Below are 27,904 nucleotides of genomic sequence, written 5' to 3' on the forward strand. Positions count from 1 at the left end.
TTACAAACTTCCATTTCTTCATTCGCTCACACATTCCAATTCCAATTCCAATTCCAATTGGTACATTAATTAATTAATTAATGTACATATCTCATCTGACTTTACAATCTCAACACGGCGGTACGTTCTCATTTGCCGGGAACGAAGTTGGTGGCGTAGGCCCATGCGTTGTTGTTCACCGGGTCGGCCAGATGGTCTGCCAGGTTTTCCAGCGGCCCCTTGCCGGTGACGATGGCCTGCACGAAGAAGCCGAACATGGAGAACATGGCCAGACGCCCGTTCTTGATCTCCTTCACCTTCAGCTCCGCGAAGGCCTCAGGGTCGTCGGCCAGCCCCAGCGGGTCGAAGCTCCCGCCGGGATAGAGCGGGTCGACCACCTCCCCCAGCGGGCCGCCTGCAATACGGTACCCCTCCACAGCGCCCATCAACACCACTTGGGACGCCCATATGGCCAGGATGCTCTGAGCGTGGATCAGGCTCGGGTTGCCGAGGTAATCGAGCCCGCCCTCGGAGAAGATCTGCGACCCGGCTTTGAACCAAACCGCCTCGCCGAATTTGACGCCGTTGCGGGAGAGGAGCTCCGGAAAGACGCAGCCCAGCGCGCCCAGCATGGCCCACCGACAATGGATCACCTCCAGCTCCCGGTTCTTGGCGAACGTCTCAGGATCAGCGGAGAGGCCGGCTGTGTCCCACCCGTAGTCGCCGGGGAATTCGCCAGTGAGGTAGGACGGGGGCTCGCCGGAGAAGGGGCCGAGATACTTGACGCGGTCGGGGCCGTACCAGGGGCTCCCCGACACCGCTGGCTTGGGTCGTCCGCCGGTCTTCCGCATGGTGAATCTGCCGCCGCCGCCAAGGCCGTCGGATAGAGAGGGGGCGAGCTTGACTGGCTTGCCGACGAAGGATGGGGAGGAGAGCGCCATGGTGGAAGCCATTTGAGCAGATTGATGACGGAGAGGTGCTCGATCGATCAAAGGCTTCTGCTGCGTTTGGAAGTGGAATTGGAATTGGAATTGGGGCGTCGTTTTAAAGCCCAAGGCCACCTGGCTTCTGCTTATCTTGTGGAATCTGTATCTCTTCCCTCATTGGCTGGGTGCTATGACGGGGTGAGATCTTTGTAGCAAACGTGGCGGATGGTTATCCGAGAATCACACCAACAAAGATTGTTGTGTGCTTTGCTATCTTTCGTGTCTTTTGTTGATTGGATTCCCCAAATTTTTGGGGTTTCAAACTCAGATGATTTCTAGCATCAAGATATCTTTCTTAAGCTAGGACTAGCCCCACTGTCCTTGATTCCTTTTTAGGAAATTACACATTGCCCCTCTCCGTAACTCAGTTCAATTTAAAGGGTAACTTATAAAATAATTTTTCAACAATTATTATTATTATTATTATTATTATTATTTTAAAAATATCATTTAAATTTTAATTAATATTAAAATGTTTAAATAGTAATTTTAAATAATAAAATAAATATCTTGATGTATGTAAGGTACCTTTGCAACAGAATAAAAATCTTTAAAGACACTTTATTATTATTTAAAAATACTTTTAAAAATAAATATTAAAGAACATTTTAAATTTTAGCTTAATTTAAAGTTAGTGCTTATTATTATCAATGAATCATTAATGATATGGTGTTTTTTATATATTTCTGTTTTGAATTTTCTTTGTAAATGTGAGAACATTAGTTCTTCTTAAACTTGCATTAGTTGAGATATACTTCTGATCACCCTATATATCTTGAGGGTTGAGGTGCTCATATAAGACTTCAATGTCAGCTTTCGTGAGTCTCTCAAATGTCAGCATTATGAGTGAGAAGCCTTTTGAACCCAGGCATTCCATTCAGATCTACCATTTTGGTTGACAAGGCAGCTCGACTCATCTATACCAGACTTTCCATTGATTGTGTTTGATGGAAACCAAGTGTTAAAAACGAGATGGACTCTCCAGCCTCGATCGTTCCTAATATTTGTGTTACGTTGAAGTCATTACACTAAGAAACTCTAGCTTTGTGATCAATCAACTCTTTTTGCTGCATCTGCCATTGGCAAGAAAAGAAGATTGTTCCCTTCTTTTTATTTCCTTATCAGCAGATTGTGTCTGAACAAGCTACTCTTTTAGAAGTCTACAAGCTCATGTTAGATTATATTCTTTACTTCCTCAAACTTTACCAATCTGAAAATCTGTACAAAAAAACGCAATACAAAAATATGCTAAAACGATAGTGTATCTATTTTAACAAAACAAAAGTAAATTTTCGTATGACACTTCCTCTGCGAGGTGATGGCATTGCAAGAACTTGCTTTCCAAATTCATATATGCTCACCTCGTAGCATAAGATTGTTATCCCAACAGGGAATCCCTTGCCCTCTTTGCTTACGAATACTCTGTAGTTGGTGTGACAAAACAACCGCCATCAACTCTATTTAATTCCTTGCTTAGCCAAAAAAAGTTTTGAGTGACAGACAGTATGAAACAAATCAGGGAGATATGAAGCAATGATATGCTGTTTGAGATTGAGGTGGAGCTACTTCTAGTTGGAGGAACAGATGACCCATAAACGTCTGATCCAGAAGGATGAGTTGTGTCGAGAACAGTGGAGCTTGTGCTGCAAATGCAAAGTGCCAGAGTTAACTCCTTTTCGTAACTCTAATCGCAAACGAAGTAATAGATATACATAAGTTTACCTTGTTGATCGATGATGGCATATTGAAGTGCCTGTCAGATTGAACAAGATGAGGGTTGGCAAAGAGGATGAAGCATATTTGTCGGAGTATCTAGCAACTTACTAGGATCCACATTGGTGATGATGGCTGTTCCTCCAAAATCACAGCTTGTCGGGGTAGGATTCCTCTGGTAGTAGTCGTTGAAGGCATAAGACGCATGGTCGCGAACAGTATCAGGATCGAAACAGCTGCCGCCTTTTTGAATGACTGCACAATCTGCACAGCCGTATCCGCAGGCGTAGTCTAGAGCAACCTGCAACGCGGTCTGGGACGCAGTTTGGCTCGCCACACACCAGCTTTGCCCCAGCGAGGAAGAAGCCGGCGTTACCATCGTTGGTGTTGTATATGGATTCGTGATAGGAGTCATCGTCGGAAATGGATTGTAGACAGGAGTGGTGGTGGTGGCGGCAGGATTGACCACCGGAACTGTGGTTATTGGGGTGACGACATCCATTTCAGGCAAGGTTTTTGCAGACTGCAGCAATGTGTGTTCTTCAAGTGCTGCCGTGGATTGAAGAGATGTCGTTATGAACTGATAAATTGATGAAGGAAGAACTCAAAACAGTGAGCTTGAACTAACCAGAGCTGGAGAGGAATCCCAGTAGGATGATCAGATACTGGACATGACTCACGTCCATCTCTCTCTTAATTAACAGGGCTCATGCCATCAGTACTTATGCTGCATGCCTGTTGGAAAGGGGATCAATTACAGGGGGCTTCGCAATAAATATATAACAGGAAGGAATCGGAGGTTCCTTGGCGAGGTTAAGAAGAATAAGAGGAAACTTGGGAGATGGAGAAAAGAATGGAAAGGAAAGTTGAGGAGAGGAGAGGAGAGGAAGATGGGGATAGGGAGGGATTGTAGGTGAAGATTTCATTCTTGATTCTTGTGTGGGATGGGTAATGATGGCTGTGATGATGAGGAAAGGGAGGAGAGGGGAGGGGAGGTGGTGGCGGCCGGTGGTGGAGGTGGAACCTCTACTATATGGTGGTGCTTTTGCTGTTGCATTTGCATCGGAGTAAATCATGTTGGAATAGCTGGGATTTGGATTCTCTCGATCGGCTTCTTGCTCTCTTTTTGTAGTCTCACTCTAAGTTGGTAGGTAGCTAAGATCTTGTTTGTTTGTTGCTGTCTAAAGTCGTAACCGTATGGACTATCTATGGCAGTGGTTTAAAATCAAATCAAGCAAGCCAGCAAGCTGGCTGGCTGGCTGGTCCAACTGGTTTGTTTACCAAAGATCAGATCTCGGAGGGATTATTAGATGAAGATCGTACGTGTATAGAAGAATAGAAGAATCATGTTACACATGAGTTACGTTAGCACTATTATTACAAGACAACTATTCGTCCTAAATCAAACTATCGCGTCTGATAAATCTACCATATAGACAGACAGACAGACAATAGTAAACTTGGAAGGAGACTCTAGTTAGTAATTAATCATTAGATATTGGTTGGTATTCGAGATGCATAAAACAAGTTTGCACGTAATGGTTGTAAGTGGTATAAACAAACACTTTTATTTTCTCCACAAAATTCTCAAGCCACTAACCGCGTCTTAACATAATATACAGCTCAATGGGTAATAAATTAGATACAATTTTGCCTGTTGTTGAGCGTGAGAACAGGAAAAAAAATTAAAAAAAAAAAAACTATTTGGATAAATTAGCAATCTATAAATGTGACAAGGTCGAGGAAGAAGAGAGCCTGCAAGCTGAAGTGATGAGTACGAGGAGACAATGGCATCCCCAACAAAAAGCAGACTACAGTTTATTACCAAACTTCTTCGCAATAATTGGACGAACATCCTCGGCATCGACTAGGGATTCAAGAAAAGGAAGTAACTGAATCAAAGCGTGATCGGATGGATCATCAAACCAACTTTTAATTGGAATGCCGTTATTAATTTGCAAGTGGAAAACCTGAAAATTTTAAAACAAAACAGCTGCGTCAGAAGCAAAAGGTCGTTTGAAGGTCTAGGAACCCTTGTGATATAGAGATAAGGAATTCTACCTGTGGAGTATTGTCTATTATGGCAACTTTGGCTAGGTCAACTCCCAAGATAGTTAGGTCCTTCGTATAGCAGCCATCCACGAACATACAAGATTCACGATAGATGCGCCTAGAAAATATTTTCTGTTCTGGATCCAGTATGTCAAGTAGTTGTGCAGCATAGATGCTTTGACTGGCTGTGAAAATAACAATTTCGAACATTTGTGCTACTCTCTCGAGGAACATCTGTAGGAATGGTCGCCTCCTTACATGTACCGTATGCTTCTTCATGTTAAAGAAAACTGAAAAGGTGAAATCTGCATCATCACAGTGCTCTAGAGAAGAATGAACCAGAGTTTCTGCAAATAAAAGATTAGTTTGATACGTCAAGTAGAGAAAAGTGCATCTCAGGCACATGATTTGATAACATTGCGGAGAATGATAAACAAAAGGTAAAGAAATTTGGTATTCTACCGTCTAAATCAAGCACAAGAGTTATGGGCTTCCTTTCCTGTGTTTCGTTCTCCGGGAATAAAGGACAACTAGATGGAATTGTCTGTATATCATGCAAGGATCTGAAATCTAACTGCGGACTGAGGCATTCTGTTTCTCCTAAATCACCAGATAGACAATTCATGTTGAATTCTTGATGAGTTGCTAAGTAAAAGCATGCATCATCTGAGTTCAACATGATTTCTTCAATTGATTCATTACTGTAAATGTCACTGGTTTCCATTGTCTTCTCAAAAAATGGCAGCATCACATACTTCTCCGCCATGTCAAAAAGTATGTCAGAATTAGTGAGTTCATAATGATTTAAAGAAACATCTGTAAATCCCATGCTACTGTCCAATGGTAAAGAAGGAACAGTGTCTGAGAAACAGATATCCAACAAACTGCAAGCTTGATAATCAGTCAGGCCACTGTTTCCATCATCACCTTCATCCGCAACCAGATTAGGCAATTCAGGAGTTTCATTTTTAACTGCATATAATAAAATCTTTTACTCCACAAGATCAAAGAGAATGAATGTAAGTAAAATTGGAGTCATTTGGAGTAGCAAAAAAGGATGAAGAGCTTAATAACCTCCATCGCCGTGATTAGTTATTTTCAACTGTGAATCACCATCCTCAAAATTGGGCGAGAAAAGTGTTTCCTCTTCACACGTTAACAGTGTTGTTAGTGAACCCTGCAGGTGGATATAAATAGTCACAAGACAAAATTAACATAGGCTAATCCAAAGTTGCATACAATAGAAACAAGAAAAGGTAGCAGTAACTTAAGAAGCATAGGAACAACAGAAAAAGCATCTATAAGGCTTAATTCTAAGAAGCCATATGTTCCATAAATGAATTCTAGAAGTTGATAAAAAAAAATTATAACCCTCGAAGGATGTAACAAAAAGTTATTTTCATCAATTTTGTTCTTAATAAAAACCAATGAAAAAAATGAGTAATCGCACCAAGATTTTTATCCTGTAACTCTTTTTTCCCAACTTTTATCTTAGGAAAGAAATAGATACTTATAAATTAAAACTTATTCGCTGCAGATTCTTTTGTTTTCATTTGTGTAAAAATTTATGAGAAGCCTGCCTGTTCTCCAAATAATCTTCAATTTTCATTTAATTATTTTCTTCTGATTTGAGTAAAAATGTTTGAGAAACCAAAGAAGTAACGGAGGTACATATTTTCATTGAATAGAAACTAGTGTTTAGTTTGTGTTTCTCAATCACTAACTCTTGCTAAACAAAAGAGTAACAGATTTTCAGATAAGTTAACAGGAACTGACTAGCTAGATAATCATTGGCAGAAGTTTGGATCTATTTCTGGTCAAACTTGGTTCAACAAGAGTTGCTGTATATCTCTGATTGGTGTAGACAATTCCAACATTTTCTCTCTTCAACTAACTTAGACTCTACGAATATCATGACAACTAGACTACCCATTTCCCTCGATTATCCAACATACCCTTCTCAGGAGCACAAAGGAAGAATCTAACACACTTATGGTTGTGTATAATTGCTTTTTTATATATTTTTAAAAAAAGTTAGCTCAAAGAGAAGTCAAAAGAGAAACATAGGTGGGTGCAAAAATTATTTAAGTGGCAATTCCCATGTGAAAGGTGATGGTTAGATAAAAACTCAGATAGAACAATGCAGTGCTTGAAATGGAGGGGAAGAACAAGTGAAATTGGTCATTCTAAGGATTGAATACGTATTATAGTTTCAGAAAAAGAAACAGATACCATTGTTTCAATGGACAAAACATCAGCTGATAATGAGGACCAGTTCAGAAATAGAGGTGATGCTCCATCTGATTCTGTTGTCCTTGAGAGACACCCTGATTCCTCAGTACTAGTAGCAATTTCCTTCGGATGCTGCTGTCCTGTAGCATTAAAAATTCAAATTAAAGTAATTAGCCATCAAATAAATATCTCTTATATGAAAAGATTTATGCACAAACATAAGATACACAACTTGTTGCTGGTATGTGCTCATCAAACATTCACCAAGCACCAAAATTTGAATAGTGGTGTAAAACATGACCATAAATGCCATCGTTCACAATAACAATACCTCATCGATTAAAGAAAACTTAACATTAATGGAAATTCTGCAGCATATGTTTTCAGCAAAAGCATATTAGCTGATGGTTCTAGAGCTAGAGAACAGTCAGGGGCCCAAGCAATGGGACAATTGCTGGTGTATCAAAGTCGTGGATGATTCAAAGAGATTGAATAGTAACATATTTTCCAACCTTCGAAAACAAATGTACAGGCATTAACCTTGATTTTTGTTTGTTTTGTTTTTCCTCTCAGTTCGAGTAATAAATAGGGAAAAGAGGAACTCTCAGTTAATTAATTCAAAAGGGATGACAGAATTCAACGCATTAAAGGACAGAAATGAAAAGGCAAATTACGCAAGACAGGTCTTGGCAAGTATAACATCACTCACCATCATTATCTTGGAAACATTGATCAGAAGTTTCTACCTCTGTATTGATCTGAGAAGAAAAAATTTCTGATCTCCTGGTTAACTTTTGGCGAGCATGAACACTGTGCAATCTTAGACATCCCTCGTTTGACTTTCTCTTCATGCTCAATGCTGGCATTTGAGCTACAATATGTACTAGAGTTCAACTTGAACATAAACTACACGCAGAAAGGCATGAGGCATTAGGGAAAAAAATAAACAAAATGTAGGATTAACATTAACATGCTCATCAACATATGAATAGGACTAACCAAAAATTAAATCAGGTTAGAACAATTGATAAATTACATTTTTTTAAATGGAAGGAGATGTACCCCTCCTGACAAGAAACAAACAACACCACCAGGCAAAATCAGGAAATTTTACACGTGATTTGAAAGAAGAAAACAACATATTCCATCTTTGAATTTTTAATTGAATTCAATAGAACAGTTATCAGTGGACAATACAGTAAGATTTTTGTAAGCTTCTACATTGAATATTACTTATGACAACTTTGGATCATAACATGATGCCAATAATGGCACATGAAGAAATTATTTATCGATGATCAAGATATTATTACTTGCCAAGTTGGGGCTCAAACCTGCCATAATTTTGGCTCCTATTCAACTGTAAGCATCAGTAAGTTGTACAAACCAAACTATCTTTTTAGTGTAAACTTTCGAAATTAGAATCTTAGAAATAGTAAGCTACAATTACTTGACTACATGACCACTTAACAGAAAGAATCTTTGATTTCAGGAAATTCCACAGATTCACACGACTTGAATAGTTTGTTGCAGCATAGAAATAGAAAGAAAAATACGGCTTCTGCATTTATATAATGTTTAACAGACTTATCCTCTTACATGAACTTACATGGAAAATAGTAAAGATGATACCAACCCACCACTAAAAGCAGAACACTTGATAGATTATAAAGTTGTAGGACTATTTTTCCAATGAATCGGTTAGCTTACTATCAATAAATCATGTAACCCAAAACAATAGCATAGCTATATGAATAAACAAACAAAAAGCTAAAATGCAAAAGGAGCTCGAGTTATTGTGACTGTACATACAATAAAAATCAGTGCAGGCAGAAGTTATCCTTCTTTAGAAAAGAAGAAAGATGCTGCAATTGCCTTGTGTCACGCTGCTCTCCTCTCAATAAACCTTCCACTTGGGTCTGGAATCTGGATATTTACCTGGACTCATGGTAACAATGTGTGGTTAAGAATACAAACCAATAGAAAACCAATATTTATAAACTAAAAGCAAATATTTGTATTTTCCATAAAAACCTAGATCTTGTATATATCTAAAAAAAGAGTTAGTTTGTACTTTTAGAGTTGCCATTATATGAGAGTACGCTTTCTAAAACCCATCCTAACAAGATAAAAACATCACAAAAGCAGACAATCGGTGCTGATGTTGGTGTTCTAATTGGTGTCATAACTCACCAGAGTATGTTCACAAATTTCAAATAATATGGTTTAGTTCTTTAGCTTCCACAACAAGATATAAGAAGGGGTTTACTACCATAGTACAAATTTCTGAACAACTTTGTGAAGAAATTAATCATCGACTAGTCAAACCAAGAAATGTTAAGATCTCTATATAATTATTACTGATCGGATCAGCTGACATATCATCGTAAGTTTAACAGTAAACCTTGGCAGTGCTAAGATGATAATGAATCTATTTCCAAAAATTATATTCTGGTATTTAAGGAATAGCAATAACTAAAGCGGTAAAAAAAACAAAGTTAGGGTAAACCCTAACGATATAGTTAACATCAGCAAGCAGAACCAAAACCCAATTTGAACACCAAAATCAGTCCAGCGAATGGGGGAAGATCATCAACAGAAGACCCAGATAAGAAAGCCACAAAATTTATCATCAGCAAACCGAGCCCGTTTCTCTACAACAAGATTCAAGACGTCAAGAGACTGGGCACAGGCGCACTTGCAATAACACAGTGGCTGGACCAGAATTACCCAAATCGGAGTCAAATTCCATCGACTATGTTACGAAATAAGAAACATCGCAGGAAAAATCCATAAAGAAACTTCAAAAACAAAAAGTGAATCCGGCAGCAGCAAAAACAAACAGAACGTGCATCAATTGGAGCCACTGGAAAAGGGGAACGAGAAAGAAAGATTAGAAGAGCAAGGGAGAACGAACACTCACAAAAAAAATCCGAGCTCGCTGCCCGCTCTCGCCCTCTCTACACCTCGAGGAAAACCAGAATTGGAGATACAGAGAGAGAGAGAGAGAGGAGGGATTGTGAGTCGAGCAAAAGAGGAGCGGGGCTGGAGACCGTGGTCTCCTCCGCTATATAAAACGACGGCGATACGATCCCGGGGACCACGAATAGACGGCCAAGATGCGGCGTGGGCCGTTTCAACCAGCCGCTAACTTGGCGACGCGTGGACTACTGCGGGCCGACTCAGCAGCGTGTCGCCCTGCACGTGGGAGAGCACGAGGAAATCCAAGGCACCGCCGCCGCGCGCACGCGATCCGGGGTGAGTGCGCCCTGGCGCAGTATCCGATGATATATCGACTCGTGCCCGGTCCTTGGGAAGTTACGATATGGGTGGACACGCGTCGGCTGCGGAAGCCAATTCGAAGATGCAGGAGTCCCATGTGGTACTCTCTTTCCTCGTCCATGGTGTTTATATTTATTGTTAGCTGAAAGTCAGTCAAATTGAGATATAACAAAATAAGCAACGGAGAGAGTAGACAAGGGAAAACAAGTCCACGCTGAATTATTATTCCATGATCTCAATGTAGAGATACAAACTCCAACAGAATCTCCTTTTTCATCGATGCAACTCGTGAACAAAATCTCCTTCCCCATTCTGTTCATTTCATTTCATTTCGTATTCAGACATTCATTCCATCTTATTACTATGAAACGGATGAGGTAGCATCTATTTAGCATGTGATTAGTTAAGAACTTAAGAGTTCATTCAGATGTCAGACTTCACTCTAGCTAGCTAACCAGCAAAACGAGCTATTTAATTTATTTGTTTCAATTTATTATCTGCCGCACACTGACATGGTCCCGGCCATATTCATCAATAAATACATACGTACAAATCCAAATTATTTTTTATCTGATATATCGATAGATCGACAGTCCACTACCTATTGATGCATGCAAGAAGAAGACGATCGAGAAAATAATTGAGCTAGCTCAAAGGGCAGAGGCAATGAAGGTGCCCTGTCGCTGTTGGTCCTTTGGCTCTTTGTAGTCCTCCCCGATCAGGCTATTCATTGCTTGTACCAACTTGTCCATGGCGGGGCCTGGTAAACACACTGGAACAACGATCCCGTTCCTGAAAGGTATGTAGAAGCTCGCCACTCCGGGGATGGCTCCGACGCCACCCTTTGCCGGACCTCCGTACGCCGCCTTCCCCCACCCGAAGTCCACGTCCTCGAACCCTGCTCGAGTCACGTCGGAGACCAGGTACGACCGCACCACCGTGAAGTGGGGCCGCCCCCGCAGCACCATCAGGTCCGCCAGCGACCTCATGTACTCGTCGGTCACCCTTGACTTGGCCTTCTTGATCAGGTCCAGCGCGTAGCCAATGGGGTTGGCGCTCAGTTTCCCCGCCGTAGATACCGCCACCGAGAACGCGAAGGCGTTCCCATAGTACCCAGCCGGGAGGTCCAGGCCGGCCTTGCCGCGGGCGTTGACAATGCAGATCATCCGGACCTCCTCGTCGGCGGCGGCCCCGATGGCGACGGTACGGCACTTCCAGAGGCAGGCGGTGAGGATCTCGAAGGTGGAGCTGTTGCGGAGGTGCGGCGGCACGCACCGCCTGAGCGCAGCCACCTCGGCCTCGCCGAAGAAGAAGGAGTGGTGCACCATATCGTCAAAGGGGACGATTGTGCCGGCGACGTCTTCATACTCACGGTGAAGGCACGTGACCTTGGGAGGTTGCCGCTCCTCCAGTATCTCACGCGCCCACACCGGAGCCATGGAAGGAGCGGCAGCCCCTCGAGCCAGCTCCGCAACGGCGTTCATGAACTGGACGAGGCCGGGCGCGTCGGACATGGTGTGGTTGAGGCGAAGCGCGAAGACGAAGCCGCCGCAGAGCAAGCGCGTGATCTGGATCAAGAGCAACGGGCAATGGAGGACGCCGTCGGAGCCAGGGACGTTCCAGAGGAGCTCCTCCAAACAGGGGAAGGGCGGTTGCAGGGCGTTGCCGAACTGCTCGAGACGGACATCCGCGTCGGCCTCGACGAACAACACGCCCTCCCCGGTGCACTCCACCACCAACTTCCTCCCCTCCGTCTCCCTCAGCCGGCCGGCGAAGGGGTAGTAGAAGACGAGCGCCCTGGACAAAGCCTCCCGGATCACCTTCCCGGGGTCGCGTCCTGCCATGGAAGGGTGATTGCCGTAGAATTGGATAATCGGGATGTGGAACCGCAGGCCATCCTGGTCGTCCACGTTGGAGAGGCGCTTGAACTCGTGAGGGGTGGCGGCTGCAGGGGCCACCAGAATGGGTTCTTGGCGGCGGACGGTGAAGCTGAGAGAGGAGGATGCCATGGCAGATCGAGTAATTATTGCAATAGCTTTGAAACTACTCTGCTCTGCTCTGTGATTTGCTCTTGGAAACAGGGTTGCCAGCCCTATTTATATCCATTGCTGGGTCGTCGAACTAAACTTTCTATCAGTATTTTTCCGATTAATCGATCTTTGATATTAATTATTATTATGGTTAATTATATCATGACTGACTTCATGTTGAATGTTAATTATGGGGGCCGGGGAAGATTCGTATGAATTACTGAGAAGGATTGTGCCAAATACCTGCAGGGTCTTAATTTATGGATTTCTCAGGCTAATCAAGCTCTCTAATTTCCATTTGTCACTAGCGTTTGACTTGGAATCTTGCAGACTTGAGAAAGAAGATCTGGTCGCCCGGTAGGTAGGCTATGCCTATGCGCGTCTGTATTTCTGAAAAGAGGAATTAAGAATTATATTAAACCAATAATAAAATTAAAATTAAAATTAAAAAGAAGACCAGTATTAGCTAGCGTTCACTCTTGCGCTGTTTGAACGCATGCACCAACTCTTTAATTTCCCTACAATTCACAAGTGAAAAGTAAGCTTTGTGCATTTAATTTAATTAACTAAATGAAATATAATGAGTGCTAGCTGATGTATTATGTATATATATATTATTGAGAGTTATAAAACGCGTTAGCCATGTCTCACGTTTGTGGTAGTTACGTTGATGGTAATGACTAGGAAAAAGACAAAATTGGGGACCGGGCCGTTTCGTGTACCATGCTTTTAGTGCTCCTTTTATTAATTTGTTTTCTCACAAGAATATAATTGTAGTGAATATTAATGTGTGGTAGTTATTGTGGCGAAGTTTCGTGTTATTAAATATCAGTGAGAACTTGTGGCTCTTTTTCTTTCTTTTATCACTATTGATATGATTCTTGACTCGTCAAAGGTCAAAGTTCAAAGGCCAGTAAAAAAAAATACTCAACCATCATTAAAAAAACGTTTAAGGATAGAGAGAAGGAGATGTGATATGTCTCCCAGAAATTGAAGGAGAAGGCGAAGGAGATTAGAACTGATACTTTTTAATTTGTTTTTCTTTTTGTTCACAAAGTAAGACTGATCGATAGACATATTCTGGAAGATTCACACTGTTGGATGGTTTGCAACCTATACAAGTCAAGATTATTAATTTATTGCAAGTCATTGGAGGAGAAGAAGCACGCCCAATACTGAGAAAAAGAAGTCGAGGATCCTGATCCTGCAGCTATTTGGCACAAGCTAGCCCTCTTTCTCGGTAACTACTAAGAACCTTACACTGTACGATAACTGCCATATATATTTATTTATATATACATAACGAAAATACAACACAGTTTAAGTTTAGCTGAGATTTGATCTTGGCCGTTCATGGCAGCACTCATTACACATATTAGAAATGAATGACTGAAAGAAATCGAAGCTGCACATGCATATAATCATTGGCTTGATTTTATAAATAATATAATTATCTATGTTGAATATATGTTATTTGATGATTTTTATAATGAATGTTTGGTTTAGGTCAAAATAAAGATAATTTAAAACTAATATCATAACCGATTTGATGGTTTATATATAGTATATAGATAACTACTCATCTAGATATTTGACAGATTAATACAAATAAATCTCTATATATGTAATGCTAGTTCTCGTGAATGAATATATATGGTATGGTTTAGAAAGTTATAATATATCGAGATGTCTCGGCTAGTGATATTTAGGAAACTATTAGAATTAACAATATGACACAATATGAGACTATGATTAATCGAGATAATTAAATTTGATCCAAAAATAATCTATTTATGACATATATAATCAATACGAAGTACCCTAGCTAGCTAGGAGATTTCTTCATTAGATTTTGATGTGAACAAATTAAACATATAATCTTCCCCATATGAATCCAAGGATTGTGGGTCCTTCACCGTTGAATCCACTAATGCATATGTGAACAAACAGACGATGAAGTTTAGGAAACAATTTCATTCTATTTTTTTAGGCGTGCAGAGAGCACTATGGATTAAATATTCATGCTAATTTAGAGACGTGACATGTCTCTTGGTGGCTTGTGAAATTAATGCATAAATGTGAATGAAGATATGATCCATGTAAACCAGACAATGATGATTCGACGGTTCGAAATCTTCAATTCAACATTTTTAAAAATATTAATTCTTAATTTTAATCATCTAGAGTAGTTAGATTTCACAGTTCAAAATCGTTGATTATATAATTCAATTCACAATTTAAGACCGTTCAAAATTATTATTATTTTATTTTTTAAAATATTATAAAAATAGAAAAATATTTTTAAAAAATTTATACTTGTCTATGTATTCCATTATGATAAAGGTAAATTAAAGCCACGTAATTTGTTAGCTCAATATTAAAATCTTCTACATTGCCTCTTTAAAAATTATATTTCTTCTATTATTTTCATAACTATTGCTCAATCATTAATATTTAAGCTCGCAAAAAGTAGAAAGCAACCCGATCGAGAAGAATATTATTCTAAATCTTAAATTATTTTTATTTTTTATACTAATAATTTTTTAATCTAAAATTAATATTATCATATTTTAGTACTAAGATATATAACATAAATGTTATATCTTTTAATTAATTTTATAGGGTTGATAATAATATTCATTATATATATAATTTTATTATTAAATAAATTATATATTTTTAATAAATTTATTATTAGATATATCATATAAGTCAATTAATTTTTATAAATTCAATATTGAATGAATAAAATGATAAAATAAAACTAATAAGTAATTAAGAGAATTAAATGAAATTAATAAATTTAATAATTTAAAGGTAGAATAATTTCATATAAAAGAATTTAAAAAAAGATTATAAATTAATTTTTAATAAAAAGATAGAATATTCAAGATAAATAAATTAAAAAATTAATTTTAATAAAGAGGTAGAATAAGTTGATTAATATTGAATCACACTATTAATTTTTTTATATAAAAATTTATAATTAAAAATCTAAATAATTTTTTTAAAAGTATTGTTTTTAATGAACCGGCTATCAAATCCCGCGTTGATTCAAATCGGCAACGACAATCGAACGTGTCGATTTGCCGATTCATTGGGGACTGGCTGCGTTAAAGATTGGATCCGTACGTTAAACCAGATCCATAAATATCGGCATGTTGATTAATTAGTTCCGGCATGCAGGTCTAGAGTTCGATGACTGACGACTTCTTTCCTCAAAGGACAATTGTATAGTAATTTTCCAAAACATCGATCCTCGCTCTGACATTTCATGTCAACTACGTACATAACATACATGTTATCTGAAATTTTCTTATTTTCGTCGTCGAATTAAATTAAATTAAATGGTTCCCATGGTTACCATGCAGTAACGTTAACCATTCATGCTGCATGGCCACTGAGTTGGATCGGAGCTTAATTAATTACAATGTTGTTCCTCAGTAAATTATATTCATAACTGATTCACCCTCTTTTGATCCATGAATTTCGTCGCCACCTCCTCCAATCGAACGTATATATATATATATAGCTACATGTTGCTTTTGCCTCTTAATGTAAGTATTTTGCCCCAGTTTAATTACAATCAGAGCTCAATTTATTTACCCTCAATAAATATTATTGTATCTCATTCTGGATGTTTTCTTAAAGTTTTTAATTTTTATTATATTTTTTAAAAAATATTTTGATGATCTTGCACAATGATGAGTTTTTAAAGCTAGCAATTGTTAAATAAAACTGTATTTCTTTTAAAGTTTTTATGTTTAAAATGATCCAAGAGAAAGAAAAAAGACAACTCGGATGATTTTATTTTATTTTATTTTATTTTGGATGGTGTAATCAAATGTTTTTCTTCCTAAAATTTAATGAGAGGATCAAATTTAAAACTATATATCCAACATTTTGAGATTCTCCTACCGAAAGGAATTGAAAAGCAGCCTTCCTTATCTTTAATTTTCTATGTCAAATTGCTTTTGCAGCATTCGGAATCTACTTTGTTTACATTGGATTGCGTTCACCCCTTTTGGAAAGTTATGTATATCCTTTTAATTTGTTCCCATAAATCAATTAATTAGAAAAAATTCATTGTGTCCTTTGCTTGCAAAATACTTTTTGGTGTTCTATAAATTTTCCTTTCAGTTTAGAGAATTTTGCCTTTGTTTGGACTAAGAAGTATATATGTGATGATGATGATAATTTCATATATATCCAGTTAATTTCTGATAGGGTTTAGCAGATTCGCCACCGCTACTATACGCCGACGCTGACTCATAAACGACAACAATTCCATTTAAACAATTCAAATCGCTGCTCAAAAACTGCTCTTGAACAATTCCTAACAATTATTCATGGTGCGCAAGCAGCGCTTTCTCTGTGCTTTCCTCTAAATTTTGTTTCTTCGTGCACACAAATATGTAAGTAATGCACTGCTGATGAACGCAGAAGCAATCCTCTTGTTGAAAATTGAAAACCAAGAGCTGTTAACGGAGAGAAGTATCATCTTTTGCTTTGTAATTTCTTGGATTCTTAAAGAAAGAGTTCGCTTTTTCTTTTGAAGAATTTATTGTTCATAATCTTACATGTTTGGACAATACTGCATGCAATTGCAGCATTTATAAAGGACAGAAGGTGAGAGAAGAGAGAGAGAGAGAGAGAGCAGAAAAGCCAGAACAGGAGGAGGTCATTTCAGTGGGCGGCAGTGTTCTTGTCTCAGCCTCACTGCGCCTCCTTTTCCCTCTTTTTCCCATCAATAATTCGCTGTCTTTTCCTCCCAAGATCACTTTTTTTCGTCACCGCGGGATTCCACAACCGCTTAGCAGTCGGAAAAATCCCATCTCGGCGAAACAGCTGGGAAGGAAGGCCGTGGACAGACATGACGGAGGTGAAACAGGAGGAGATGATCGCGCACCCGCCCATGGATCAGCTCCAGGGTTTCGAGTACTGCATCGACTCCAATCCAAATTGGGGTGCGTCCGGTCACTTTTCGCATGCGATTTCTGATTCGTGACCTGACGATTGAGATTACAGGCGAGGCGATCGCATTGGGGTTTGAGCATTACATACTCTCTCTGGGCACGACGGTGATGATTCCAACCCTACTGGTGCCTTTGATGGGAGGAAGTGATGTAAGAACGGCACGCTGTATCAAAATCCCTTTCATTTACTTTCATCTTTGCGATTTGACCGACTGCCGTTTTATCTTGTTTTCCAATCATAACAATCAAATTTTAAGAATTCTACTCGCTAACTAAATTTGCAAGTGACATGACCTTTCACTTGCAAATTTAACTCGGCAACTAAATAGAACTTGATCGTGAAGTCTATTGCTGCAGGGCGACAAGGTTAGGGTGGTTCAGACATTGCTATTCGTGTCGGGAATAAACACGTTGATCCAAACCTTATTCGGGACTCGCCTTCCGACCGTTCTTGGAGGTTCTTATGCATTTGTGATTCCAGCTATATCCATAATTCACGATTCTTCCCTGAGTCGGATATCCGATGACCGTGAAGTAAGTCATCAAGTTAGGATGAGTTGCATTCCCTTTAAAGCTTCACTTGTTCATCCGTTCTGCTCGGATTCGACTGCTTTTGTTTGGATGCATGCAGAGGTTCCTGCAAACAATGAGAGCTATACAAGGAGCTTCGATCGTCTCGTCGTGTATTCAGATTATTCTAGGTCACAGCCAGTTGTGGGGCATTTGCTCTAGGTACAGCGAATATAATAATTTTAGACAATTTGCTACTACTCGTTCGGTCGTACGCGCGATGGCTTTCGGCTCAAATTTAATTTCACTCCATGTTTGTTTAAATCAACCAGATTGTTTTGCACTAGAATATGTATCATAACTCTATGGAATGGTGACTCCAATTAAAAGTTAAAATAATGCAATTTCTGGTTCAGATTTTTCAGCCCTCTGGGAATGGTTCCAGTGGTTTCGCTGGTAGGATTTGGTTTGTTCGACAGAGGATTCCCAGTGGTATTCTTCTGTTGCCTTGCCTTTCTCTGCTATTTATATTATGAATATTGGGGAAGATGAAGCCGTTCATGAGTTCCTCTGTTTTGCACGGCATGCTTTTGTAATCTCAATTTCAGTTGAATAGATACAGCTAGCTGATAGTTTTTTTTTTCCTTCAATCGTTTAAACCACTTTATTCACATTTCTCTCCAACAGAACATTTCATTTTGTGTTAGTCTTCTGTATTTCAGTTTGCTAAAAGTGATATTAGACAATATTTAGGGACAAAACATTTCGATCCTTCAAAATTGTCAGTAATGTGTATATAATACTTCTTCAACAGTATGTTTAATACTCCAATCAAATTGTCTGCTAGGTTGGGAGATGTGTGGAGATTGGCATTCCAACTCTCATCCTTTTCGTCGCATCTTCTCAGGTAAGAACGTATCCTAATATGATCTAGCTAGCAATTTGAGTGTAAGAAACAGAGATTGAATCTGACTTGAGAATCTTTCTCCATTTTTCCTCTCTATTCCAAACATGACAACTTGGTCAGTATCTGAAGCATATATATGTTCGACGGCTTCCCATATTAGAGAGATTCTCTCTTCTACTAACGATCACCATCGTATGGGTTTACGCGCATTTGCTTACGGTTAGCGGTGCATACAAACACCATCCTGAGCGCACCCAACTCAATTGCCGCACAGATCGTGCCAACTTAATCTCCTCTGCTCCCTGGTTCTTGTCCAGCTGCTTATCTGGTTTCAGTCTTCCTTCCTCTGTAGTATTGTTTGTCTTGCATCTCACATTAACTTTTTCAGGATAAAGGTTCCTTATCCATTGCAATGGGGCGCCCCAACCTTCGATGCGGGCCATTCATTTGGGATGATGACTGCTGTTCTTGTATCCATGATTGAGGTAAATAGTAGTCTTTCCATGTTAATTTTCATCGCCATTGTCTTGTGTCCGCAAGCTGATAGTTAACTGTTTCAACACATGCAGTCTACAGGAGCTTACAAAGCCGGAGCACGGCTTGCTAGTGCAACGCCGCCTCCAGCTTATGTTCTAAGTCGAGGCATCGGGTGGCAGGTAAATTTTCTAGCTTGTATGAATTACGATCATTCCACTCAACTTTAGCATCTAAATTCTAAATCAAGATCGATTTCAAATTCTAACAGGGAGTAGGAATACTTCTTGACGGGCTATTTGGCACTCTAACTGGCTCAACCGTCTCCGTGTAAGTTCACAAAATTCGTGCATCGTTTAACTTGCATAATTTTGCTAAATTTGTGCATGTTTGGATATGGAAGTGAGAATGTGGGGCTTCTCGGATTGACGAGAGTGGGGAGTCGCAGGGTCATTCAAATCTCAGCTGGTTTCATGATATTCTTCTCGATCATGGGTGAGTTGTTCATATGAGCGTGCATTATATACGAGACAGACAAGCTAAGGAGATCATACTAAAGCAGCAACGTAACTTTCTTTGCCTTGTCATTTAGGAAAATTTGGAGCTTTATTTGCCTCTGTTCCTTTCACCATTTTTGCTGCTGTTTACTGTGTTCTCTTTGGGATTGTTGGTACTTTCTTTCTTTCATCTGAAACATAACAAACTACATTACATGAACTGGCTAGCTAGACATTTTAATTCCTAAGACTAACTACTTTCCTTTTCTGTGTCCCAGCTGCTGTGGGTCTCTCCTTGTTGCAGTTCACCAACATGAATTCGATGCGGAACCTCTTCATCACCGGCGTATCCATCTTTCTCGGCCTATCTGTTCCTCAGTACTTCTTTCGCTATGCTTCGAGTGCTCAACATGCTCCTGCTCACACCAAAGTGGAATGGGTCAGCATCACTTAGCTTGCTCTTGACATTCATTCTTAATTTTCTCACTGCAAGAATATATATATATATAGCTTATAACATTTGAATCATAACTTATTTTGCATCACAATTAAGTAATATCTATCGCTTTAATTTTCTGAATGTTTCAAGACATGCAAGACTTTATGATGCTAAGAATGTTAGATCGAGGATGCATGTAGATTCGTGTATTGCACTTAATTATGTGCCTAGCTCCATTTTGTTCTTGCAGTTCAATGACTACATCAACACGATCTTCTCCTCTCCGCCCACTGTGTCATTGATAGTTGCCGTCTTCCTCGACAACACCCTTGATTTCCAGGGCACTGCTGCTGCCGATCGAGGCATGGGGTGGTGGGACCGGTTCAGAAAATTCAAAGGCGATAGCCGGAATGAGGAGTTTTACACTCTTCCTTTCAACCTCAATCACTTCTTTCCTCCCTCATGAGTCATGCATGATGCACGTAGTAAGTAAGAACTTCATTTGCCGCGCGAGGAAGAAAAAATATATATATGTGGATCGATTCGCGCGCATTGTTGATATGTAAATTAAGAAAGAGATCATGCAAGGAGTACAGAAACTGCAGGGTTACGTTTAGCCAAATTCATATATATATAGGGCAATTAATTATATATATATATACATATATATGCTTGGATCGATCTGTGTTTTAATTAGTACTAGCTAATATTTTGCTAAGAGAGAGTTAATGACGGATTTACAATTGCGGATCTAGATGCATGGTTGGAGGACGAGAAAACAAATGTTGTTTGCTATTTCCAGCTTTACTGAAATTTTATTTTATTTTTTCTGAAAAATGGAAACTATAAATTCCATTGTAGAACTATATATATATATATAAATATTAATGTAATTGAGATTTAAAAACTGATTGAGACAGTATTAGTACTGGTACATAACAATGTGATTATATTAGTCGATCATCAGTACGCTAGCTAGCTAACTTACTTAAATTCCATCGAAAATCAGTTCAGTCGATATATACAACGAACGAGAAGCTCATTCCAAGTGGTATGAAGTTGATTTTGACTATTAGCATTGAAGCGAAAAGCTTGACAGATCTAAGAAGAGGTAAAGTGAATTGCAAAACGATCGAAAAGGTAGGCAAGTTGAGCAGGAGTGAGGGTCAAAGATCAGAGTGTCGATCGTTCTTCCAGTGTGACTTTGATCCTCACCAATGGATCTTCGTAAATTACACGTCTCCTCATAAAATTTTGTGGTGAAAAATTACAGTGAAAAAGGACGAATCAGGATAAAGATAAGAAAAAAAAACTTCCTCCTGCTGCTGCTGTAGCGGCTGGTTGCTGTTGCTGCCGGGAATCGGCGCCTCGAGTCATGTGTTTGACTGGAATATATGTACATGCAAATAATATATACGTACAAGGCTGAGCCGTTTCAGTACAGGCTTCCCTTGCCGTAATTGGTCCCTTGATCTCTGCCCAAACTTACCGCACTTGCCCACATCGGCCATTACCTTCCTTTACGGGGTAAAACTTCAAACTTGTCTCTTCTCATCCATCCCGATGGTCTCTGCATTGGAATACTGCTACTGTTTGGGAAACAGACTCAGATTCCAATGCAGCAGCCAGTTTTGACCAGATTTTTAATTTGTCACTGTTTATGCATTATATATAGTTGATATTCATATATAGTTGTTCTTTATTATATTATGTCAGCTTTTGCAGTTCCTGTGGATCGTAGGCTGTAGCCATGCATGCAAACTAGTTCACGTCGAGCCAATCAGTCTCCTTCGTTGCACTGCAGAGAGTTAAAAAATGGCGATGCAGTCGTTGATGAAGTGGGAAAGAAGATAGGTGCATGTTCAAGGCCTACTCGTGGCTATGTGATGTGATAGCCAAAAAATGAAGGGTGGGCAGATTACAATGCATGCGTTGAAACTTTGACGTGGAATAATGAATGTATAAGAGGCCATGGAAGGGTTTGGGGAAGGTCGTCGAGAGGGCATTAATGGACGAACTGCCGTAGAAGAAGAGTATATAAGAAAAGGAAGAGGAGGTAGGTAGCCAGCCAGTGATGAGTTTGTGAGCATTAATGAAGACTTTTGACTGTTGTTTTCTTGCCTAATTAATATAATTAAATTCAGGATATATGTGTTTGATTTGTGATATATATCATGGTTTCTTCCCTAGCCTATTTAAGAGTTAATTAATTGCTGTTTTGTTCTTCAGTATTTCTTTTCTTTTGATGCAGAGCCCTTGTAAATATATAGATTCTAATGGTGCAATTAGTTTTAAAAAGACTACGATCACTATTCTCTATTGAAAAATGAATTTTAAATATAAATTTACAGCACAACAGGAATCCTAATTAATTTATATATACTTTATGTAATTCTTTAAAAGGTGAGTATTCTCACTAAATGCATGTGTTAATTATATATAGACAAGATTATTAAGCACAAAAGGTAGTAGTTGGATCATTTAAACACCACAAATAAATTAAGCAAATTTAACAATCGAAGGAGTTCAATGTGTTAAATTGGCCAAACAGCTCAAACTAGTATTGGGTTAGACAAGATTGATTACTCAATATTTTACAATCCAATTCCAAATATTAATACAAATAATAAAAAATTAACATTATAATTACAATATTCAATGGCCATAAATATTTTTTGATTTATAAAAGTCTATTAAAATATTTTATAATAAATATAGATTATCTTGGTCATTTAGCTTGATACTGAAAATATTTTATGCTTCCTTTCGACTTGCTTAAATCTTTTTTAAAGTTGCTTCACCATTGTTATTTAACTCTACCAAAAGTTAGAGAGGATGAGGGGGGACATGGTAGAGAAGAGAATGCAATTGCACAAATTAATTAAAGAGAATGAAAGATGAGAATAGAAATAGATTAACTAAAAAGACAAGGGACAAAGAAAGGACAAGATCACATGGTGTTGATGGCGAATGACTTTCCTATGCACATTGTTAAAAATGACTTCAGCAAGTATTATTTTTTTAAAAATTAATATATTTTGTACGAACCAATTAATTATTTAATCATGATTTTTATTATGTAAAATAGTGAAAAAAATTTAAAATTATTTTATTCAGAATAACGATAGCATCATTTTGACGGCTCGAATCAATCTCAACCAGATTACGACACTTCTGTTATTTTCGTATCGTAACGGCCAGTATCAGATGTCCGGTTCAAGATAACGGGCGGCATTACTTTATATCATCGTCACCGGCTCAAGTGCCGTCGTCTTCATCCCTCCACTACATCGTTATGGCTTCGCTGTCGCAGGGACCACATCGCCCGCCTCCGCCGGAGCAAGACCTCCTTGACTCCGCTGCTCCTGCTCGCCGGACTGCTGGAGACAAGGTAGTCAGTCCCTCCTTGATTGACCTTGTTCGATCCTCCTTTTCCACTGTCTGTTTCACTGCGTTCATTGTCCCATTCTACCTTCGCGGATGGAAAAAGAGGCTTTTTCAGGGTGATATCAACTGGATTTATCTTGTTTCGGAGAGATTTACTTGTTACCACCCCAATTTCTCTAGAAAAATGTCCCCTACTTTTTTTGCGGCTGCTTGTTGAGGTCGATAAATTGCGTTGAATCATTTTTTCTAGAGTTGGGCTGGTGGATCTGAGTACTTTTTGTTGCATACGCCAAAAAAACTAGATGAATAAGGATGGATTCACCTGTTTGATATTCTGATCGTCATCTTTGTTTGTCTGGGCGTTTGTTACTTTCCTTTTAGAGTGTGAAGTTGTGATTTTCGTGCCTCTTGAAGTCTGTTCCTAGTTGATATTAATTGACATCGGTGGGCGTATTCAAGAACTAAGAATTATCACCAAGAAAAATGCTGTGTTTAAGGGAGTTCTTTCGGATTAAACTTTGGCATAGCTTAGTTTTGTTGTTTCCATATTTTTTTCTTTTGGTTTACGTGAATTTTTCTAGCAGCAAGCATCCTTTATGGAGGGGAGCGATGCAGTAAATGGTCATATCATTTCTACCACAATAGGAGGCAAGAATGGCGAACCCAAACAGGTTAGGACTGAGGAGCACCAAAACTAGCGTTTGTAATGAAGGAAAATGGTTGTTGGGGTATCACTTTATTGGGTGTTACTGGCTCCTTTTACTTTGTTTTGCAGACTTCTATTGTATCACTATTATTTGATTTTGTGAATCCTTTTGCTTGTTTTACAGACCATTAGCTACATGGCAGAGCGTGTTGTTGGAACTGGTTCCTTTGGAATTGTATTCCAGGTTATTTTCAAGCTCTATGGATCTCTGTAAAATCGTCATTCCATTTACTATTTGTGTTTCATAGGCATTCCTTTTCTGGCAGGCAAAATGTTTGGAAACCGGGGAGACTGTTGCTATAAAGAAGGTTTTGCAGGATCGGAAGTACAAAAACCGTGAGCTACAGTTGATGCGCTCAATGGATCATCCAAATGTGATTTCTCTAAAGCATTGCTTCTTCTCCACCACTAGCAGAGATGAGCTTTTTCTTAACCTGGTCATGGAATATGTGCCTGAAACGCTATATCGTGTTCTAAGTCATTACAGTAGTGTGAATCAGCGAATGCCACTGGGCTATGTGAAGCTTTATGCCTACCAGGTAAGTTTATGTTCTCTCTTCTGTGGGTATTTTAGGCAACCATGTAACATGAGAGTTTACTTGGATTTTCTTCAGTTGTTTAGAGGTTTGGCTTATATTCATACAGTTCCTGGTGTTTGCCATAGAGATGTTAAGCCACAGAATGTTTTGGTAATTTTCCTGGCTGCAGTTGCCATTTTTTTGTCTAGGTTTATCAGCTAAAATCTATTAATTAAAATGAATCACTCTCTTGCAGGTAGACCCTCTCACTCACCAAGTCAAGCTATGTGATTTTGGAAGTGCGAAAGTGTTGGTATGTTTGCAAAAAAAAATATTTTGAAGATTTGATAGTTTAACTATGATTAACTATATAGACAGAGAAGTAATATACTGCTCCTGTTGCAATTGGTTATTTGTCTGTGACAAGACATGGTATGCTATTTTTTTGTCAATAATATTGTTACACAACAATGTCTGTCGATGCAATGTTGTTAAACTGGTTAGCTCGAATGAATCATTAGCTGAATGATAATTAGTGAGTTTGAGAGTTCTGACCTGCCGAGAGTTTTGTCTTCAAACATGGACCAAGATATGTAATTCCCAGTCAGTAGGCATTAAGAGAAATTTATTCTTGAATGAGCAGAAGTGCATACTGAAGTACTAATGGACTAGTACCTAGGACAAAGGGGGAATCTAGTGAGATGAGAACCTACTATTTGCAAAGTTGTTATAATTGACATAGTATCTTGCTTAAGTTATTAGCATTTCATTTACATGCTGTGACGAAAATGTTTACCATTTTCTAGGAAATAATAATATTTAATGCAAGATTAATTCTTCTGAAAGGACATTGGAAACAAGAAATTATGTTTTCTTTATCATTTATCTTTCTTGGTTTGTCAGTGAGTCTCATAGTCTACTAATTATTTTTGTCATCATCAGGTTAAGGGTGAACCAAACATTTCTTACATTTGCTCTCGTTATTACCGTGCTCCGGAGCTTATTTTTGGTGCAACAGAGTATACCACATCAATTGATATATGGTCGGCAGGTTGTGTGCTTGCTGAGTTACTACTTGGGCAGGTATACTCAATTTCAACAATTCATCCTTGGCCTTCATAATCTCCTATAGTGGCTCCTCAAGTTGTATCATATGATTTAAACACCCATCATTCCTCTTACAATATTTTTCAGCCATTATTCCCAGGAGAAAGTGCTGTTGATCAGCTTGTTGAGATAATAAAAGTATGATTCTGCTACTCACTGGTTCAAATTGTAGTGATAATATGATGTAGGAAGGTAATAATACTCTTTTTCTTTTCTTTTTTCCCTTAAGGTCCTTGGAACTCCAACACGTGAGGAAATCCGGTGCATGAATCCTAACTACACAGAGTTCAGGTTTCCACAGATAAAAGCACATCCATGGCACAAGGTTTGTCCAGTGAATTCTAGTTGACTTTGCTATGTTTATCCTGGTCTTTTTTCTCTTTCTTTTCGTTATGTTAGACCAAAAAGTTTTTGTGAACCTAGATGCTACATTATAGTGTTCGTTATTTACCTCATTTATATAGTTTGATTATGGCTTCCAATTTCCGAATGAGTTATATATTGATGCCCAGTTGTGTTCTAGTGTAGATTTGTTATCTGACATAAGCGAACAGTTGAGGTTATCTTGTAACATCAATGAAACTTTATTCAGGTTTTACATTTTGGAGAGAGAGATTCCTAGCATTCAAATTTTTACCTGATTGTGTTGATGTTTTCCTTCCTCATATATCTTGACGTTTGCAACTTACAATTTCATATTTTGCTCCACAAATTTTATTTTTTGGGTTTTCAGATAGTCATCTCTGGTGCCAGATTTGCAGAACCTACCATAAAAATCACTTATATGGCTTGATCTATCAAGACCATAACTTGTGAAAGGATAATAATTACACTAGCTGTCCATAGATATGTAACTAAAATTGAGTATTTGAGGGGCTAACAGCATACTTCACTGTTCATTCATATTCTTAATGTGAACGATATAAATAGTATTGAGGATTTTTTCTGGTTGAAAATGAGATGCCTTATACTTTGCTATGATGATTCAGATATTCCATAAAAGAATGCCTCCAGAAGCAATAGATCTTACTTCACGTCTTCTCCAATACTCTCCAAGTTTTCGGTGCAGTGCTGTAAGTCGTCCCATTTCACAAGATCATGCAGTAAATTTGTCATGGTTTATTTTCATATATCAGGTTCGAACAATCTTCTAGAATTGAATGTAGAGTACGGTATTTAATCGAGTTGTCAAGGTTTTGTTTTTTTGTGCATTAAGTCAATTAGTCATATGCAATAGTTCCATTTTGTTTGATGCTATACTTCTCAATTCAGTTGGAAGCATGCGCTCATTCCTTTTTCGATGAGCTAAGAGATCCAAATGCAAGGTTGCCAAATGGTCGTCCACTGCCTTCTCTGTTTAACTTTAAGCAAGAAGTAAGCAAAATAAGCTGTAAAACACGTACGACATTTATTTTCCTTCATCATTTGATTTCCGCTTTGAATTAGAGAACATAGGCAACTACTAGATATAGAACCAGCCAATTTGGATTCTTTGAAGGTCATAGAAGCTTGGAAGTTTAAAAGTGTTCTGGAACATGGATTAATCTCAGCTACAATTTCTGCAGCTGGTAGGTGTGTCGCCGGAGCTCATTGACAAGCTGATTCCAGAACAGGTGAAGCGGCAATCTAGTCTCTGTTCCATGCAAACACCCAGCATATGACATTGTTAACACTTGTTACAAGCATGTTCTGATCAAAAGCAAGGAAGGAACTTTAGTTTTATTGTCATTGAGAAAGACTGACGGGTAACAATGTTTGTTTGGCGAAAGATAAAAGATGGGAGTAGAACTGTTGTTGGTTTTGAGGGTCTCCACATCTCCTACCTCGACTGTTAATCGATCTTTGTACATTATAAAATAGGATAACCATAACCGGTCACTAAGTGTGCTTTTTGGTTTTGCCTCTTCATTTTTACTGGGTAATGTCCTTGCTCAGTTGGGTTCATCTAACTCATGTATGTTTGGTTTTTCTACTGTAAATGCATGCACTCCAGGAGTTTAAATGTATGAACTGATAATGGAAGCCTATGAGATGTTGAGAATATAGTTGTAAAATTCCCTTTGATTTGAATTATATGAATGTAACAGTAGTTGACTGGTCATTGATTTT

The 27,904-nt window shown here is 38.7% G+C and overlaps 6 protein-coding genes across 9 annotated transcripts; 2 read left to right on the forward strand and 4 right to left on the reverse strand.

Moving 5' to 3' along the window:
* Window positions 1–995, reverse strand: LOC141839454 (chlorophyll a-b binding protein 40, chloroplastic-like). The gene has a single exon (XM_074727199.1). It carries the CDS (start codon window positions 930–932, stop codon window positions 129–131), a length of 804 nt encoding a protein of 267 aa, XP_074583300.1. The 5' UTR covers window positions 933–995; the 3' UTR covers window positions 1–128.
* A 1,381-nt stretch (window positions 996–2,376) lies between these two features.
* On the reverse strand, window positions 2,377–3,364 carry LOC141836846 (uncharacterized). Its single transcript, XM_074724311.1, has 4 exons — window positions 3,307–3,364; window positions 2,790–3,227; window positions 2,688–2,718; window positions 2,377–2,608 (listed from the first exon to the last, which is right to left on the reverse strand). The coding sequence occupies exons 1-4, from the start codon at window positions 3,362–3,364 to the stop codon at window positions 2,377–2,379; spliced, it is 759 nt and encodes a 252-aa protein (XP_074580412.1).
* Window positions 3,365–4,220: 856 nt separating this feature from the next.
* LOC141841617 (uncharacterized) lies at window positions 4,221–9,991 on the reverse strand. Its single transcript, XM_074729796.1, has 8 exons — window positions 9,886–9,991; window positions 8,775–8,900; window positions 7,672–7,868; window positions 6,963–7,102; window positions 5,805–5,907; window positions 5,193–5,702; window positions 4,740–5,077; window positions 4,221–4,648 (listed from the first exon to the last, which is right to left on the reverse strand). Exons 3-8 carry the CDS (start codon window positions 7,826–7,828, stop codon window positions 4,490–4,492), a joined length of 1,407 nt encoding a protein of 468 aa, XP_074585897.1. The 5' UTR covers window positions 7,829–7,868; window positions 8,775–8,900; window positions 9,886–9,991; the 3' UTR covers window positions 4,221–4,489.
* A 796-nt stretch (window positions 9,992–10,787) lies between these two features.
* On the reverse strand, window positions 10,788–12,292 carry LOC141839241 (benzyl alcohol O-benzoyltransferase-like). Its single transcript, XM_074726947.1, has one exon. The coding sequence runs from the start codon at window positions 12,251–12,253 to the stop codon at window positions 10,895–10,897; it is 1,359 nt and encodes a 452-aa protein (XP_074583048.1). The 5' UTR covers window positions 12,254–12,292; the 3' UTR covers window positions 10,788–10,894.
* A 4,647-nt stretch (window positions 12,293–16,939) lies between these two features.
* On the forward strand, window positions 16,940–20,677 carry LOC141841525 (nucleobase-ascorbate transporter 2-like). Of its 2 annotated transcripts, XM_074729697.1 has the most exons (14): window positions 16,940–17,241; window positions 17,303–17,400; window positions 17,608–17,784; window positions 17,882–17,982; window positions 18,177–18,252; window positions 18,608–18,667; window positions 18,788–18,972; window positions 19,056–19,152; window positions 19,237–19,323; window positions 19,413–19,471; window positions 19,545–19,636; window positions 19,734–19,811; window positions 19,917–20,077; window positions 20,328–20,677. In XM_074729697.1, exons 1-14 carry the CDS (start codon window positions 17,148–17,150, stop codon window positions 20,541–20,543), a joined length of 1,581 nt encoding a protein of 526 aa, XP_074585798.1. In that variant the 5' UTR covers window positions 16,940–17,147; the 3' UTR covers window positions 20,544–20,677. The 2 variants fall into 2 exon arrangements, with proteins under 2 accessions (XP_074585798.1, XP_074585799.1); XM_074729698.1 differs by lacking the exon at window positions 19,734–19,811.
* A 2,694-nt stretch (window positions 20,678–23,371) lies between these two features.
* Window positions 23,372–27,847, forward strand: LOC141837933 (shaggy-related protein kinase eta-like). Of its 3 annotated transcripts, none has more exons than XM_074725301.1 (12): window positions 23,372–23,468; window positions 24,046–24,135; window positions 24,295–24,354; window positions 24,437–24,709; window positions 24,785–24,859; window positions 24,945–25,001; window positions 25,631–25,771; window positions 25,883–25,933; window positions 26,025–26,120; window positions 26,785–26,868; window positions 27,068–27,194; window positions 27,361–27,847. In XM_074725301.1, the coding sequence occupies exons 1-12, from the start codon at window positions 23,373–23,375 to the stop codon at window positions 27,387–27,389; spliced, it is 1,179 nt and encodes a 392-aa protein (XP_074581402.1). In that variant the 5' UTR covers window position 23,372; the 3' UTR covers window positions 27,390–27,847. The 3 variants fall into 3 exon arrangements, with proteins under 3 accessions (XP_074581402.1, XP_074581399.1, XP_074581401.1); XM_074725298.1 differs by having other exon boundaries at window positions 27,068–27,169; XM_074725300.1 differs by having other exon boundaries at window positions 24,049–24,135; window positions 27,068–27,169.
* The last annotated feature ends 57 nt before the right edge of the window (window positions 27,848–27,904 follow it).

The sequence above is a fragment of the Curcuma longa genome, chromosome 11 (genome assembly GCF_044706935.1).
Source record: "Curcuma longa cultivar G26 ecotype Majalengka, Jawa Barat chromosome 11, ITB_CL_G26_1.1, whole genome shotgun sequence".
NCBI classification, from domain to species: Eukaryota; Viridiplantae; Streptophyta; class Magnoliopsida; order Zingiberales; family Zingiberaceae; genus Curcuma; species Curcuma longa.